The sequence below is a fragment of the Lepidothrix coronata genome, unplaced genomic scaffold (assembly GCF_001604755.1).
Source record: "Lepidothrix coronata isolate B3197 unplaced genomic scaffold, Lepidothrix_coronata-1.0 Scaffold37, whole genome shotgun sequence".
Classification (NCBI taxonomy): domain Eukaryota; kingdom Metazoa; phylum Chordata; class Aves; order Passeriformes; family Pipridae; genus Lepidothrix; species Lepidothrix coronata.
In genome coordinates this window covers 1,676,093-1,692,106 of record NW_016690217.1, presented here as the reverse complement: position 1 = coordinate 1,692,106, position 16,014 = coordinate 1,676,093, and the positions used below count along the sequence as shown (strand labels likewise).

General features: G+C 38.7%; 1 protein-coding gene across 1 annotated transcript in view; it reads left to right on the top strand.

The window, feature by feature from the left end:
* The window catches only part of CAMK4 (calcium/calmodulin dependent protein kinase IV), a 147,126-nt gene that overhangs the window by 51,780 nt on the left and 79,332 nt on the right, over window positions 1-16,014 (top strand). The window contains exon 2 of the mRNA XM_017812752.1: window positions 9,634-9,712. Coding sequence (XP_017668241.1) covers window positions 9,634-9,712 — 79 coding nt within the window. The remainder of the gene's footprint in view (window positions 1-9,633; window positions 9,713-16,014) is intronic.

Here is a 16,014-nt window from a genome sequence, read left to right as displayed (position 1 = left end):
GTTTTGTGTAGAATTAACATTCTTGGCTTTCTGCTGTACACCAGTGTAAAGTAAAAGCCACATAAACAATTACACCCACAAAGGCACAACAAGATATTTCTGTCCAAGCATGAAACTAACATGATTAAAATTTATTCTGATGTAAGATTTTTCATTCCAGTTCTCACTCTGTTTTGCCCATGACAGTGATTGTAGTAGACCTCTCTGTCCTTATCTCAACACTTATCTCAGGTTTTCTGTCAAATTTCACTCACCACAGTCATGCAAGGGGAACATGTGTCTCTGAGAATGAAGGTATGTGTGGTGAACCCAGCTTTCTGCCCTCTTTGTCCCTTGGAGTGGGTGGGACCAGGGTGGGTGGAGGGGAGTGCTCCAGGGCATCTGCAGGGATAGCTAAGGACTGATGCAGCACCATTCCTCTCTGTGTGCATAGAAAATCCAGTATTTAGAGAAGATCTACACCTACTTAAGTCTTTCCCAGCCACCAGAATCAAAGTCTATGCAGCTAGAAAGTTTGGGCCTTATACTTTTGGAAGATCAGGCCTGACTTGATACCTCCCCTACCCTTTCAGTAAGTTGGCATTCAGTCATCAGACTTGGCAGGACTGCAAAACTTATCACTCTAATGGAAATAACCCCTCTGACAAAACCTGTAGTAGAGTATATTGCCTTAATGTCCTCTTCATTTTCTCAAGTATTTTTTTTCTGTTTTATATGTAGTAGCAATTCCTCTCTGCTGCAGCTTTACTGTGTGCAAAAGCTTACTGTAAAAGCTATTTCCTGTAGCTTTGTTAATGCAATAAAATAACAACCAAGTGTAAATCTGCAGATCATTGTTATGACAATGACAAATTAGGTTTTCTGACTGTTACAAAAATAATAGAAATGACAGATTAAAAGTACTCTCTCTCTTATGGAAAATCAGTTATTTCAGTTTATCCTTTGAGAATGTATATAAGTATGATCAGAATACACAAAACATTATAAAAGGTGTTCATTTAGGGAGCATTAGTGAAATACTATACATTCCTCTCAACTCTTTTGCATTGTCTGGCTTTCAATCTTATATCTTATGTTTAGAAATGTCTGTCCCACCGGTTTTAAAGAAGGAAATATGGAGAGTGGCTAGAAAAAAGCCCAGGAACTTTTAAATCTGCTATGTATTAAAATTTTATTTGTTGTCTTGTGGGAAAGGATCTTGGGATGGCACTGAACATAAACGTCTTGGGAAAAGCAATTTATTTCAGAGAAGCCATTGCACAGGAGTTGATGATTCAGCAGAACACAAAACCTCAAGGGGAAAGCTGTGTAGCTTACCAAAATGAGAGCTATTGAGGATAACCATGGGCACAAGAGCTTGTGGAATCCCAAAAATGACTAGGCCTAAATTAGCTGATTAAGAAGTTTGTTTAAAGATGGATTGAGCTATACAGACATGAATAGCTGTGAATTTTTCCCTGTCTGATTTTAAAAGGTTACTTTTTTATATACAGGGCAAGATGTTAAAAGTTCATAACCTCTGTTCTTACTCCGCTTCCCTCCACCAGGAAAACCAAGAGTCATTAATGTATGTGTGAAGATGTTCATACTACCACATGTTGTCATTTAGTGAAAAGGCCAGTTTGCCTTCTGCACCCGGAGATTATCATGAGGAGCAGTAATCAATGATGTTGACACCTGCTCAGCGTACAGGCTGTTTAAAACACTTCTTGAAGGAATGTGTCACCAGAGAAAAAGCAGGCAGGTAGTTCTGCAATGACCCAGGAAGGAAGGTCTTCCAGCCCACTTTAGAAGGTTTTACAACAGTTTTAGTGCTCAGTGCTCTTTCTCCTCACATGTACTCTTCATTAGGATTGAATAAACCATGTTTATTCGTCATCAGTATCTTTTAAGAGGAGAAGAAAAAAGTGCTGCTTATGAGATAGTGGTTTAAATGGTGTTTAAAGTAAGACATGTTTCCAGGGAAGCTGTGTTCATTGTTTCAGTCATGAAGCTTCGTGTCATGCTTAGGGAGGGCCAGTAGCTGCAGGGAATGTCACATAGACAGGAAGTGTAGGCACAGCATCTTTGGCTGTAAGAATATGTCCAAGACTGCCAACCCAAGGATTTGGGTCTGCATCTTACACAGATAGTGTAAGCACCTGGTTTTGAAAACATGCCTCACTGTGTCCAAAATTCAGTACTAAGGACAAAAATATGCATGAGATCTTAAAAATGACTTTACTTTGTCCACTCTTCTACCTCCTTTTCTTTGTTCTCCCTATTTCATTGAACTGCCTAAATGTGAGTAGGTAAGTACTGCCTGGTCCCTGAAGAGAGAATAGTACTCTCAAATAAAACTCAGTTCTAAATAAAATATTCAAAATCAGTTTCAGGATCTATTGGACTCAGGAACTTCATGTTGAAAAGTCAACTTCACACTATTATGAGTTCATTTTCAGCCAACTTTCAGTGGTATGTTTTTTCCAGACTTGGTAGGAAAGAAATTGGTTTTCCTGTTGAGAACTTGCCTGCTGTTTTAGAAATACAGTTATTCTTACGTGCAGTCTAACTCAGCTTTTTAAAGAGGCTACAGGAAAAACAGGAAATAGTGAATTATATTTTCTATATATTTTTCTTACTCAGTGCCGTAGGAAGTACTCTGATCTTCACCTCATATCTTCATTTCAACAGTCTTACTGAAGGAACAAACTTTTTGAAAGTTGAGTTATTCTGAGGAGTGCAATGTACGCACAGTATAGTAGTAACCTCTGAAATTCAGCGTAGTCTGAGTTTTCCTTCCATGCTTTTAAATCAATGTCTGACATAATGATTCTTGCACTTTTAGTAAGTTTGAGTCAGCTGGTTCCATTTAATGAAAGACAGGGAAGACAGATGCAGTCTGCGTATGGTTCTCAGTATTTATCTACCAGCTCAACAGATTTAAGTAGCATTTGAGATGGGGGAAATAATCAAATGTTAACATGGGTATTAGACAATGCAAGTCAAAGCTAATTTGACTCCTAACTGAAAGTCTGCTGTTTAAAAAGGCAGTAATTCCAGGTGTAACAAGAGAGTGTTTAGACTGCTTGTGGAATAGAAGTTTTTTTCTATAAATTTCCTGCAATCCTTGAAGGAGAAGCCCCACTGGAAGTGAGTTAGAAATATACTGCTGCAATCTCACCAGGAATTAGCAGCTGCTGGTCTAGCCACCACAGCAGGAGTGGCTTGGACTGCTGCATTTTAATTAGTTTTTCACCAGCCAAACTAGCCCACGTCTAAAAGATTACAGTTCTACAAATTGTTATCTGTAGCAGTTATGGGTTCAAGAATATTGGCAAGCACTAGTTTGATTACAGCTTCTTTCAAAATGGTCTGTGTCTTTTGTTGTGCTCCTTTTGTTTGTCTGCTGAATGCAGTGAAGGCTGAATATAAAAAATATATTGTTGGTTTATTGCACTGCCTTTGCAGGCCAGCCTGAACAGAAATCAATTGCTAAAAAGGCCTTTCACCTCAAATACTAGAAAATAAACTCAGCAGCTTAAAGTCACAGAATGAAAAACTGAAAAGGTATGGATGTTTTCATTCTCAAAATCAAACCAGCCAGAACTTTGGAATGCAATGCAATTAGCTTTCTTTTCCAGAACTGTGTATGCTTTTTCCACTAACCTTGCCTTCTTTAAAGATTAGTTTCATTCCTAGTAGGATGTGGGAGTTCAAGGGTTTTTTCCTCTCCTAAGTTATGTACATTTTTTGAAATTTTCCATTCTCTTTACAAGTTGTGAAATAATGAGGGGGAAAGGAGGGCTGCATTGTGTGCAATTGCCTGTAAGTCCTTTATATGTTGGTGCTGGTGTTTAGAAGAAGCTTTTAGATTAGATTTGAATAATTTAAGAATTGTTTTTCAGATTACTGTAAAAACAAAATTCGTTTTGATACTTTCACATGAAACGAAAGTTGTGAGAATTTCCTAATTTGCATGTATGTGCTTTTCTAAGTGAAGCCAATAGCAGTAATGCCATGGAGTATGCATTTTTAGTTTATTTTCATTTCTGCGTGTGTCAAGAGCTTTGTCTCTTTTTTTGTTTGTTTGTTTTTGTTTGTTCTTTTCAGTAGTTAACTTCAAAAAGGACATTTAATTTTGAAGTCTAGGAACAGTAATTTCACTTCTATAAATGCATTTGACCTAGTTTATATGTAAGGAAGAGTAAATTAATGTGGTTTAACTTTATACTTCTGTAAACTGTACAAAAAAAAAATCAGTATTCTTTGTGGAAACCAATACTGGATTTTGACCTGTTACTGCGGTTTTGGCAGCACAGATTTCCATGGCTTTGTACCAAGTACAGTTTTTTGGGGACTGATCATTCTTTCACCTGACTTTTTTTGGACAAACTAGATTGTGTAATCATTGTTTGACTGCATGAAGCACAAACCAATTTATTTTTCAAAAATCAATTCAGACCTTAAAGAATTTAATCCAAATGAAATTTGCAGGAGATTACATAGAGGTCTGTATTCATCCTGAGTTGATTCAAAAGGCAGTATAAAACCCAGAATGAGGGAGCATGGTGTGGAGATGCTGACCTACTTTTGAAAAGACCAAATTTCTTTCTTCCAGTAAAATAAAGTCAATGACTGTTTATTATAAAAACTGCAGCTCTAGGAATTCACCTGCCCTAATTAATATGAGCAAGTAAACACATGGCTGCATTTCATTTTGGTCACCATTCCTGTTTCAGAGGCAGAAGCTTTTTGTGGGTTTGGGGGAAGAAAGGCTTTTTCCAAACTGGGTCAAATTCTGTCTTTTCTTGCTTTGCCTTTTGTCTCTCTGCCAGTCTACACTGCGGGATCCTGCAAATTCCATTCTCTCCTTTATGTGCAAATTCTGTTGATCACTTCCACCTCCTTAACACACCTCCTGGGCGTCTCTGCCTTCCTTCCATCTGCGCTGACACCACTATTTTTGACTGCATGTATTTGAAGTGTGACCATGCCTTTTCTCTCTGTTTCACAGTCTGGACTCTGTAGTACAGGCAGGGCACTGTCCATCCTCTAAAACAGTGTCCTTCTAAAATAATTGGAAATTCAATAACATGTGAAGATAATAAGAAGAAAAATAATCCATAACACTCAACGAATTGTATATTGGGGAAGGGGGGGAGAAGTTCTGCACATACATCTTAAATATTTTAAAAATGTTTTTTGAATTTGTGTGGAAAGCAACACAAATGCAGAGATCAGTCATTAATTCTTAGTCTATTTTCACATATTAAATGGCACTTTTAATACCTTAAATTTTTAAAGCAATCATTTGACTAATGAGTGAGTTTATTGTGTGCTGAATATTTGTACTTCAGTATTTTGTACTTCACTATTTCTGTGCTAATACTGACTTTTTTGTGTCACAGCTGTGATACATTCTATGTGCAGGACATCATAAGCTTTCTCATGCGTTGTTGGCCTCATTTTAGGTGGTGCTTTGGTTGTTCATTCTGAAAAAGCAGTTAAGATGTATACATTATTTTTAGGCTTTTTGTAAGTTCAAAACTGAGTATAAAAGCACATATATGTAGTAAAGTATATACCACATGCACTAAAATGATCTGGGTTTTTAGTAGTTGTTGTTGCTGTTGTTCTTTAGCATGTTCACACTTATACCCGGGCTTTTAAAAGTAAATCTTTAACAGAATTGTTAAGCAGATTTCCAAACAGAAACATGAATGTCAGTAAAAGAGAATGACAATATTTTCAACCATGCAGGAATTTTAAATAGTATTCTATAACTTGGCCAATTACATATTTGGAGAATATGCCTCTTTTTTGGTATTATTCCAGCCAACTTCAAATAATTTATATTTTTTTAGTTCAGGTAGATTGTTACAGGCAGAGATGCAAAAAAGCAGCAGCCGCTGAATGCTCCTTTAAGCCTAATTTTCTTTAGAGGCAAAAAAATGCATGCTTACATCCACAAATATACATAATCAAATATTTTGTATAAATGTGTACAAATATGTGCAAAGACAGATACATATGTATATATTCACTAACTATAAAGAGGGAAGAACCAACAGAATCAATTCCAAATAGACAAACACAATACAGTGAGTAATCTTATGGAATATGACAGGCTTAATTTCTGTTTTCTGGGCTGAATTTGGAATGAGTTGCTTGTCAGTCACACACTGCAAGGTACTGCTGCAAGTGATAGTAGCTGCTTGGGCTTAGGGTCTTCTCAGTTTCTTCATAGGGTCCTCTCATTTAAACTGTTAACGCTGCAGTGTTGTTATCTGCTGCTTATCAAATCTGTGCCTTAACCTTTGAATTTAGGTGATCTCTTTCTATGGCACTATTGATATTTATCACTTAGATGAAGGGAAACACCACCAGCAGAAAATGGGACATTGAGAGCCTTGTGGTCTTCCTATCTGGCCATGAATTCCACGCCTGTGGAAAGTGGCATGTTGCCATAAGAATTCTTGGTTTCTGCATATTTGTGTATTCTGACCAAATGTATCAAAGAAATTTTCCATTGATGCAAATTCCAGAAGAGGTTCTGAGAGCCTGGTTGATGACAGTCAAGGTTTGATGTGAAAAAGCTTAGGATAAGGGCAAGAGGTTAGCAGCTTTTCAGTTGCATGTGAGATTTTTGCATCTGAATCTTCCCATTGCTCTTTGGTGGTGAAAGCTTGGATTGCTCCAATTGGTGACCTTCTAAGTCACACAGTCTCAGGAAAGCTGTATGTGCTGATTCAGCAGAAGACTTGCTGAGCTCCAGCAGGAAGTCAAAATAAGCCCTTATTTGCATGAGGCAGTTCTGTTTGCACATTTACGTTAAGACCCATAGGCTGATTTCTGCCCTTGAAAACCCCGCCACCTCCCACCACATTTTTTTTTTTTCAAATGGGGAGAAGCGAAGAGATCCTGCTATCACCAAACAGACAAGGAGTCAGGTCTGTACTAGTAGTAGTTCTCTGCTAAGTTTTGCACCAGGCATGGTGTAAGCAGGTTGCCATCCTGTTCCTGAGTTCCAGTGCTGGTTTCTGGCATGGAAGATGAAGGCAGTGTTAACTGCTAGCTTGGTGATCTCTTTCCTGGCTGGTGGGAACATGACTGTCAGAGCTGGCTATAGACACATAAACTAGAAGTGAACTCTTTGAAAATGTTTCCAAGTCCTGTGATATTTTGTCATAAGTATTTCCCCAAATTAGGACTCCAGGGATGTGCTGTCGGAAGTCTCTGCAATAGGGAATAATTTCTAAAGTAGTCCCTCTGTGTGTGTTTTGAACAGTGACCAATGAGCCTGATGTCAAACTGCTCATCTGGATTTGTTCTTGTAAATTCCCATGTCCCCAGACTGTCATATTCTTTTTTCAAGCATTATGCTGCCTGTCTTCCAGCCTTGGGTACAGTCAAGTTAAAGGTGGTGTGATAATATCCTTGGTGGTATAGCTGTCTGTCTCATCACCAAGACACTGCTGTTAAATCATCAGGTTCTTATAGAACCTGCTGCATAGGTTCTTATTCACATTGAAGATTTTGCAGCACCAGGTTACAAACTGGTAAAGCAAACAGTGACACAAGCACTACTGAGAGACAGTTACTGTCCTCCATTGCTACAACATCAGTGAACACCTAGAAATGTGCACAGGAGTGGTAATCTATTTATTTGGAACATCAGTTGCACAGCTTATCTAATTCTGCTCTCACTCAAATACAATAATTATTAGAAAGTGTGCTACCTATTTAGTAAGTACACATGTAAACTACTGAGTTTAATGTTTATATTGTACTCTGCATATGTGAAGCACGGTACAAGAGTGATTTGCAGTTTATGCACTGACTTCTCCGTTAAAGTCCTGAAGTGAAATACTGGAGATAGAAACCTTATTACAGCAGGTTCTTAGAATTCTGCCTTTTAACATTTTTGTTTGCATTTAAAAGATGTGAGGGGTTTTTTTAATGTGGTAGAGTTTTTTCTACTTGCTGCATTGGATTTGGCCAAGGAGAGAAGATCTAATTAAATTCATGTAATGATTCTGGGAGTCACTTAAGCTTACAGTACTCCCACACATTTATCAATACACTGTTATGAGAGACAAATCATTTTAACATTTGAGATGAAGTGAAGATTACTTTATGTGTGATGCACACAAGACCTCAAATGATTATGCTGCATAACCCTTGCCATAGGTGATCCTTCCTGATGAAGAGCTCTCTCCTCAATCAAATGCCAGTTCTTGTGCTCACAGATGTACTCATAAAAATATGGATGTGCCTACTCAGAGCCTTATCTGGCACCTGTGCCCATGCTGAGGGGGCAGAGCACGCATGGCAGTTTTGTACAGCACTGCACTCAGAATAATAAAACTGGTGTCATATCTTTATTCACATAGTCAAGAATGACTGTGCCATTCTTGTTGCTTGTTCAAAAGAAAGCTGCTCATGTCATTGTGCAGCTCGTGGTCATCTCCTATAGACATACTGAAGTGGGTTGCCTCTGGTTCAGAGATCTGCTATACAATTTGGTGTGGGGTATATATGAAATTAACTCACTGCAGAGTTGCTGTATGCAGTTCTGCAGTGGTTATTCAGGAAGTCATGTATGAAAACTGCAGTTCCCTCTAGCTTAAAGATCTGCTGCTACTCAGAAGTGCTGAGTCTTAGAGTGGGTGACAAACTTCCTGAGGGCAGAAGGCATTCAAAAATGCCTTAAATTCCTTGATGACACATAGCACTTCAGTGCATTAATTTTGTGGTATAATATAAAGGTATCTGAATAGTTTGTAGCCAGTATGGTTTTCCAGAGGTTTTTCCTCTGTTTAACTAATTGACAGAATACTGGTCCCTTCCTTGATGGTAAAAAGTAAAGCACAGCAAGTTGAGCCTGCTTCTGCAGACTGTCTAGCCCAACCTCCCACTCAGAGAAGTGCCTTCCACCTAGCAGAGTTATAATTTTATGTTATGAGTGCTCAGATTTAACACATTCAAGTAAGTACACCTTGAAGGCAACCAGAAGATGTAACTCCAGCTCACTTTTGCTATGAACAAGCCCCACCAGTTTCCACTGAATTAACCAAAAGTGCTGCTTGCTCCATCTGGTGCCAAATTTGGCTGGTTTTGCAACTGGGCAGGGAGCAACACAACAATTGTCTTTTCTCTTCTGTCTCAGCATTACTGCCATCAACAGTTAGGGAAAAACCCAATGCAACTAATTTTTGCAAATGTTGCCTTAACAAAGACAAGATAGGTTGCCACAGGTTTGGGGCAAGATATGTTCAATTGATACCCTGAGGAAACCTTCAGGAATTGTCAGGAGACGGAAAAGGTGTGACCAAAAAAGCACCCTGAGCTCTCGGAAGTTCTGTTGGCTGAATAACTATTGAAGTTCACTGGTTCATCAGAGAGGTTTTTTGGTTTGTTTTGGGGTTTTTTTGTGTGTGTTTTTTTGTGTTTGTTTTTTGTTGTTGTTGTTGTTATTGTTGTTGTTGTTTGGTTTTTTTTGGGTTTTTTTTTGCATTTGTGGAGAAAAGTGTAGTATTTTTGCCCAAAGTGGGAGGAATAGAAAATGTAGTTTCAGTTAGGCAACTCTGTTTACTGACAAGTTCAAAGAGTTGTATATACAACTATTCTTGCTTTTTTTTTTTAATTTAGTGGGGCTACATCCATTGTCTACAGATGCAGGCAGAAAGGGACCCAGAAACCTTACGCCATCAAAATGTTGAAGAAGACAGTAAGTAATTTTATTTCGTTTTGCTTTGTTTGCTTTGGAATATGTTTGGGATTTCCTCGGGGTTTTTTTGGGGTTGGGGGTTTTTTGGTTGTTGTTGGTTTTTTGTGTGTGTGTGTGTTTGGTTGGTTGGTTGGTTGGTTGGTGGTGGTGGTGTTTTTTTTCTTTTGTTTTGTTTTGGTTCTCTTTTTTTGATGCAGTTTCTTGGTGTGGGGAAAACGTGCTAGATTTAGGACACTGCTAAGCTTGTATTTTATGTGACTGAGTTTCTTTGGTTCCTTATCACTGAAACAGCTGTTAGAGGTAACAGTACTGTACTGGGAATGCTTTATCCCCACAAATCTTGTTTATACCTTCATCTGGTGTTATCTATATAGACTTAGATTTGGGCAAAACGTTTTAGACAAATACATCTTTTCCTTTCACTATAGAAAAGAAACACATTCTGAATAATTTAAATGTTCAGTGGTTTCACTTTGATTTAATATATTGTTTTGCTCAAAAAATACCATGACACAATTTATCTTTTTCAGAAACTGATTAAAACACCAATTCAAACCCAAGTAAAATTAAATATTTTGTGGAGGTTTTTTACTCCTGCAAAATTACAAGAGAATCAGTTGAGACTATAAATTCTTTTTAGAGCTCCATATATATCACACTTGTACCACAGCTGGTTTTGTGTGTGCTACAAAATACATGGTGGAAAGCATGAAGAGAGACTAGAGAGGAAAGAAGAGTAATGAACTGAGAGACTTCAAGCAGAAAGAGAGTGTGAGCATAGGGTAGAGCTGCTCATATTCCTAAGAAGGGGAGTTTAAGAGAAAGCAAGCGAGCTGTGAGGCATGGACATGATATTTATTCATGAATGGGTTTGATTCAGTTTGTTCTAGTGTTAAATCCTTCATTATTCCATAAAGTTCAGGAACATTCACATGTAGAAACGTAATGATTGGTGGGTAGGTGTAAACACGTCTAAATGGTGAATTAACTGGTGGTCTCAGTGTAAGACATAATGAATGGGTTTCATATAAGTAAAATGTTGGCATTAATTTATCACCTTTGAAAGTAAGCCGAAGTTTAGGCTGGCACAAAAATTCAGTTGTGTGTGCTTCTTTTGAATTTGTATCTGGTGCACTGGAAGAAGCAGAGCATGTGAGGAGGATCATTGCTGCCGGCTATGATCTACCTTTCCTATGGAAAAGCAGAGAACTTAATTTTCAAGCTTTTATCAGTTCATTATGCCAGTGATTCCCACAATGTTTTAGGAGTGTAATTTCTTATAATCCTTGTTCTGAAATGCACAAGGAAGAACTGTATCACTTAAAATTATTTCTTTGCCTTTTGATTTTTTGCTTTGTGGAAATTAATTCATGCTCACAATTACCATATTAATGCTAGATGTATCTATTTGTGTCTGAAACTAGTCAATTTAGACTTTCGGTAGACTTACTGTAGCACAGATTTTTTTTTTTGTTTAAGTGTAGGAAAAATGGCAAATGAAGAAGAAAAACTTGTTATGTAAGTTGTTTTCACAGCAGCAGTAGGTTGGCTTAATGCAGCCATGATTTTAACAGCAGTGTGGTTAAGCAGTTCACAGAGCTAAGTTGTTCGCACTGTAATTAATATACTTTGGGATGTTTTGTTATAAGAACAACTATTCCTCTTACACAATTGAGCTTTTTTTGTATAATTGAGAACATGGGAGACAATGTTGTAAGGATGTGCCACTGCTTTGTCTGTCCAATTTGGAGAGGGGCCAAGAGCTCGGGAGTTGCCTGCCAAAGCTGACCGGGGGCAGCCGAAAACTGACTTGGAGGAATGAAGATTCCAGGATGCGTACGTTGATAAGTTACATTGCAGCAGCCTACGAACCAAGGTATAAGACCAAGAGGGAGAGGTTACACTGCAGACCGTGGAACAAAGACTCAAAGCTATCTTCTTGGACTTTGTGAGAAGAAAAACTGCCACAAACAGCTGAAGCTTGGTGAGGGGGGAGTGTTCGAGCCCAGAACATTCCCACGAAAGAGAGAGATTGGTTACATATCAGCCTTGAAAGGCTCTTCCTGGACTAAGTTAAAGGGAGGGGCTAAAAGGACTGACAGAAATGTAAATATATATATATATATAGTTGCTTTTAGTTTGTACAGTATATTTATTTGTGTCAATAAATGTATATACTTTCCCCTTCCCCTACAGAATCCTCTGGCCTGCAAGTTTCTCTCCGGTGTTAGTATAAATTGTGGGAAGGGGTGGGGGAAGGCCTGAAAATTGGATTTTAGATTTCTAATGTGGCTCAAACTGCCACACTTAGCATAATTGAAATGTAGGATTGTAATATATATTCATTACTTGATTTTTGCTATATTCAGGCCTCTTAAATTCCACACAGGTAGTAAACGTAAACATTTGAATCATGTAATTTCTTTGTAGGGAAATCTATTTCATGAAGCAAGAAAGAGGCAAAACCAGATCATACAGCACTTCAGAAAAATTCAGCTAACGAGCAGAGTACAGTGCTGAACTTTTACACTTGCAATTGCAAATATGAGATGGCTTTGCTTTTCACTATGCATTTTACCTCTTCTTGATGACTCAGTGCTTAAGAAAAACGAAATATCTTTAGGACACACTTTACAAACATGATTGATACTGCTCTTCAGCTAAGACTGAAAAATTATGTGATTATTTACAACCAGTCTTTCTGTAATGGTTGTTGTTGCAAACAACATACAGTATGTGGATCATATTCAAAGAACACAGGTTTCTCTAAGAAAGGAAATATATATATGTACTATTTATTACATGAAGCCTCTCATCTGCAGACCTTTTCCTCCATTTAGTGTGTTTTGAGGAAGCTAGGCAGCCTGGAGACTGTGTCAGAATCTGGGCAGGTGAATGCCTTCCAAGAAATTAGATCCACTTCCACCTTAAATTTCTTATCCAAGTCTGGACAAGTTGCGTTAAAAATAGCAAACAGAACAGATGGCCTCTCTTCCACGGTTTCTAAACTAAGACACCAGGTCCCTGCCTACATTATAGGTCTACCAAGTTCTAACCACAGTAACTGAAGTAATTTGACATCTGCCATGGCAATAAAGCAACATGCTCTGCTGCAAGGAGAGTAGGATACTGGGCTGGGTTGTCTGGAGCCTGGGTCCTGGCATATTCCCAGTTCAGTCTGTGCCATTGGCCAAGGTATTTCTTTTGGTTTCAACCTTTTCATCCATGAAAATGAGATAATACTTGATTTGCTTCTCATCAATGCTTTGAAGGATAGCCTGGTTAATATTCCTAGGTTTTAATTGATAGGTACTGTCCTCTAACAGTGATTAAGTATTATGAAATATTAGGCCCTCTGTTTATCAGTCAATGAGGCATGCAAGTATAGAGGCTGCTTTGGAGCTGCTCATTTTGATTTCTTACTTTTTTCATGTGTGGGCATCCTCCCTCAGATGGTTTATGATGCTTAACTAATACTTCTTCAGTACTTTTGTCAAAATCAGTATTTATGAAGCAGCATTTTTCTTGCAGACTGGTTGATGTTCAAAATCAGAAAAATGTTCGGGTGCATCAATTTTTTTTGAGAGCAACAGCTTTCAAGCAATGCCTACTGTGGAAATAGTTGTGCTGCAATTAATCTGAATGTACTAGTAAGTTGGAGAATTTGAGAGCAACAGATAGTTTTTGTCTATGAGGCAGAGAGGAGTGTGAGCAGATGTAAAGGTAACAGGCTTCCCTTTTGGATAAGTGGGGTTGGATACCTAGAGTCAGAGTCTGGAGGAGGTTATAATGGTATATATAAAAAAGTCTCAATTACATTAGTGTTTGCATATATACACATATGAACATTGGGCAGGCAACTCAGGAAGAATACAAGGATGTTGTTAGGTCATGTAGAGAGAAAATCAGAAAGGTAAAAGCTCAACTCAGTCTGGCCAGTGCTGTGAAAGATAATAAAAACTGTTTTTATGAAAACGTCAAGAACAAGAGAAGGGCCAAGGAAAATCTCCATTCTTTATTGGACACAGAGGGGAATGTTGTCATAAAGGATGAGGAAAAGGCAGAGGTACTTTGTTGCTTCTTTGCTTCAGTCTTTAGCAATAAGACTGGTTATGCTCAGAGCAGCCAGGCCTCTGAGCTGGCAGACAGCAAGGTGGAGCAGAACAGACCCTCAGAAATTCAGGAGGAGGTAATTAGTGACCAGATGTGCCACTTACCTGTTCACAAGCGTGAGGGAACACGATTCAGGATGGGAACAGTTCTGGGCGTGGAGAGAAGCATGCAGCAATTGGCGGGACTTTGTCGTGTGCACTTTGATGTTATTATGTGGTTTCATTGTATTCACACTACACAGTGCACAGCCTGGACAAACCCAGGTTTGCCATGAGTTTGCCCCCACTCCTCTCCCTTTTTGCCAGTGTCCCTATCCTGGTTCACCCCTCTGCTTATCTGTCTCATGCTCCGCCCTGTGTTCTGGGCGGTTCCGCTCCTGGGCGGACAAAAGGAGAGTGCGCATGCCTGAATAGAGGATTCTGCTTGCACTCTTCCTCGTGTCCCATCCCCCCTTCGGACCGCGGCACACAAGTTTATGGCACTAGGTGGGATTCATCCAAGGGTGCTGAGGGAGATGGTGGAAGAACTTTCAAGCCGCTCTCCATCATTTGCCATCAGTCCTGGCTCACCAGGGGCATGCCAGATGACTGGAGGTGCCAGTGTGACGCCCATCCACAAGAAGGGCTGGAAGGAGGATCTGGGGAACTACAGGCCTGTCAGCCTGACCTTTGTGCCTGTGAAGCTCATGGAACAGACCATCTTGAGTGCCATCACATGGCACATACAGGACAATCAGGGGATCAAGCTCAGGCCGTATAGCTTTAGGAAAGGCATCCTGCTTGACCAACCTGATCTCCTTGTATGACCAGGTGACCTGCCTAGAGGATGAAGGGAAGACCGGACTTCAGCAAAACCTTTGATACTGTCTCCTACAGCATTCTCCTGGAAAAGCTGCAGCCCATGGCTTGGATAAATGCACTGTTTACTGGGTAAAAAACTGGCTGAATGGCCTGGCCCAGAGAGTGGTGGTGAACGGTGCTGCATCCAGTTGGTGGCCAGTCACTAGTGGCATCCCTCAGGGATCTGTGTTGGGCCCAGTCCTATTTCATTATTGATGATCTGGATGAGGAGATCGATCTGGATGAGTAGATCGAGTCTATTCTCAGAAAGTTCATGGATGACAATAAGTTAGGTCAGAGTTTTGATCTTCTGGATGGCAGAGGGATTTGGATACGCTGAATCCATGGTCTGAACCCAATTGTTTGAGGTTCAACACAGATACAAGCACATGTATACACTGGCTATAAGTTATACATATATATTAAAAACTATATATTCCCATCTTTACAGAGAGTATAGTTGGCTGGGTTTTTAATTTTCTGTTGCAGTGAATTGCTGGAATTAAATGATAATCAAAAGGGTCATGCAAATATTTGATCTTTTTTCTTGAAGGAACACTGCTTTTGAGCCTTCACAACTGATTGAAAAGACAAGTGAACTGGCTGGGGGAGGAATGGCTGGAGACTTCTGTATCACAGCTGACATAATCAGAATTAGTAAATTGGTCCTTTATTGACTTGCTTTAGAAGGTATGAAATCAGACACCTGTCAGTGAAAGTGGAAATTTTACTGAAAAATAAATTTGTTAGCCATTTTATTCCTTGAAAAGAAACAAAAAAATTGTTTTTGTCAGGACAAACTTCAGAAAAAAAAAAAAAAATCCCACTCCACAGCTGTAAAAAGCCTGTTCTACATATGTAAAGTTATTTAACATGTCATCTATAATCCATTGTATTGTATTACATAACAGTATAGTGCAAGTGTTGTGTAAAATCGCTTAATATAGAAAAATATTTTTTACCTGTCACCATGTAGATTGAATTGCTGTATTATTCCTGAGTAAGTCATACCTTGGATTAAGATTTTAAGAACAGACAGTATGTATTATATCTGTTTTTTCCTTACTTAATTTATAGGTAGTTAGCTAACACTCATTTCTGGTCTTCGCAGCTTATTTTTGAGAAATACAAAGATCAGCAAATAAAAAGACAAAAATATAAAGCTCAACTCGTTATTCAGTTCAGGGAAGCTCTACCTACTGTATACAATGCACTGTTAAATAAGTTGTTCTGAGAAATTAAATAATATCCTTAGAGGATAAATAAATAAAAGAAACTAAACCCAAACAAATGACACACGTTTAGCTTTGAATTACTTAGCAGGAACTCCTGTGAACTGATCTCAGCTGC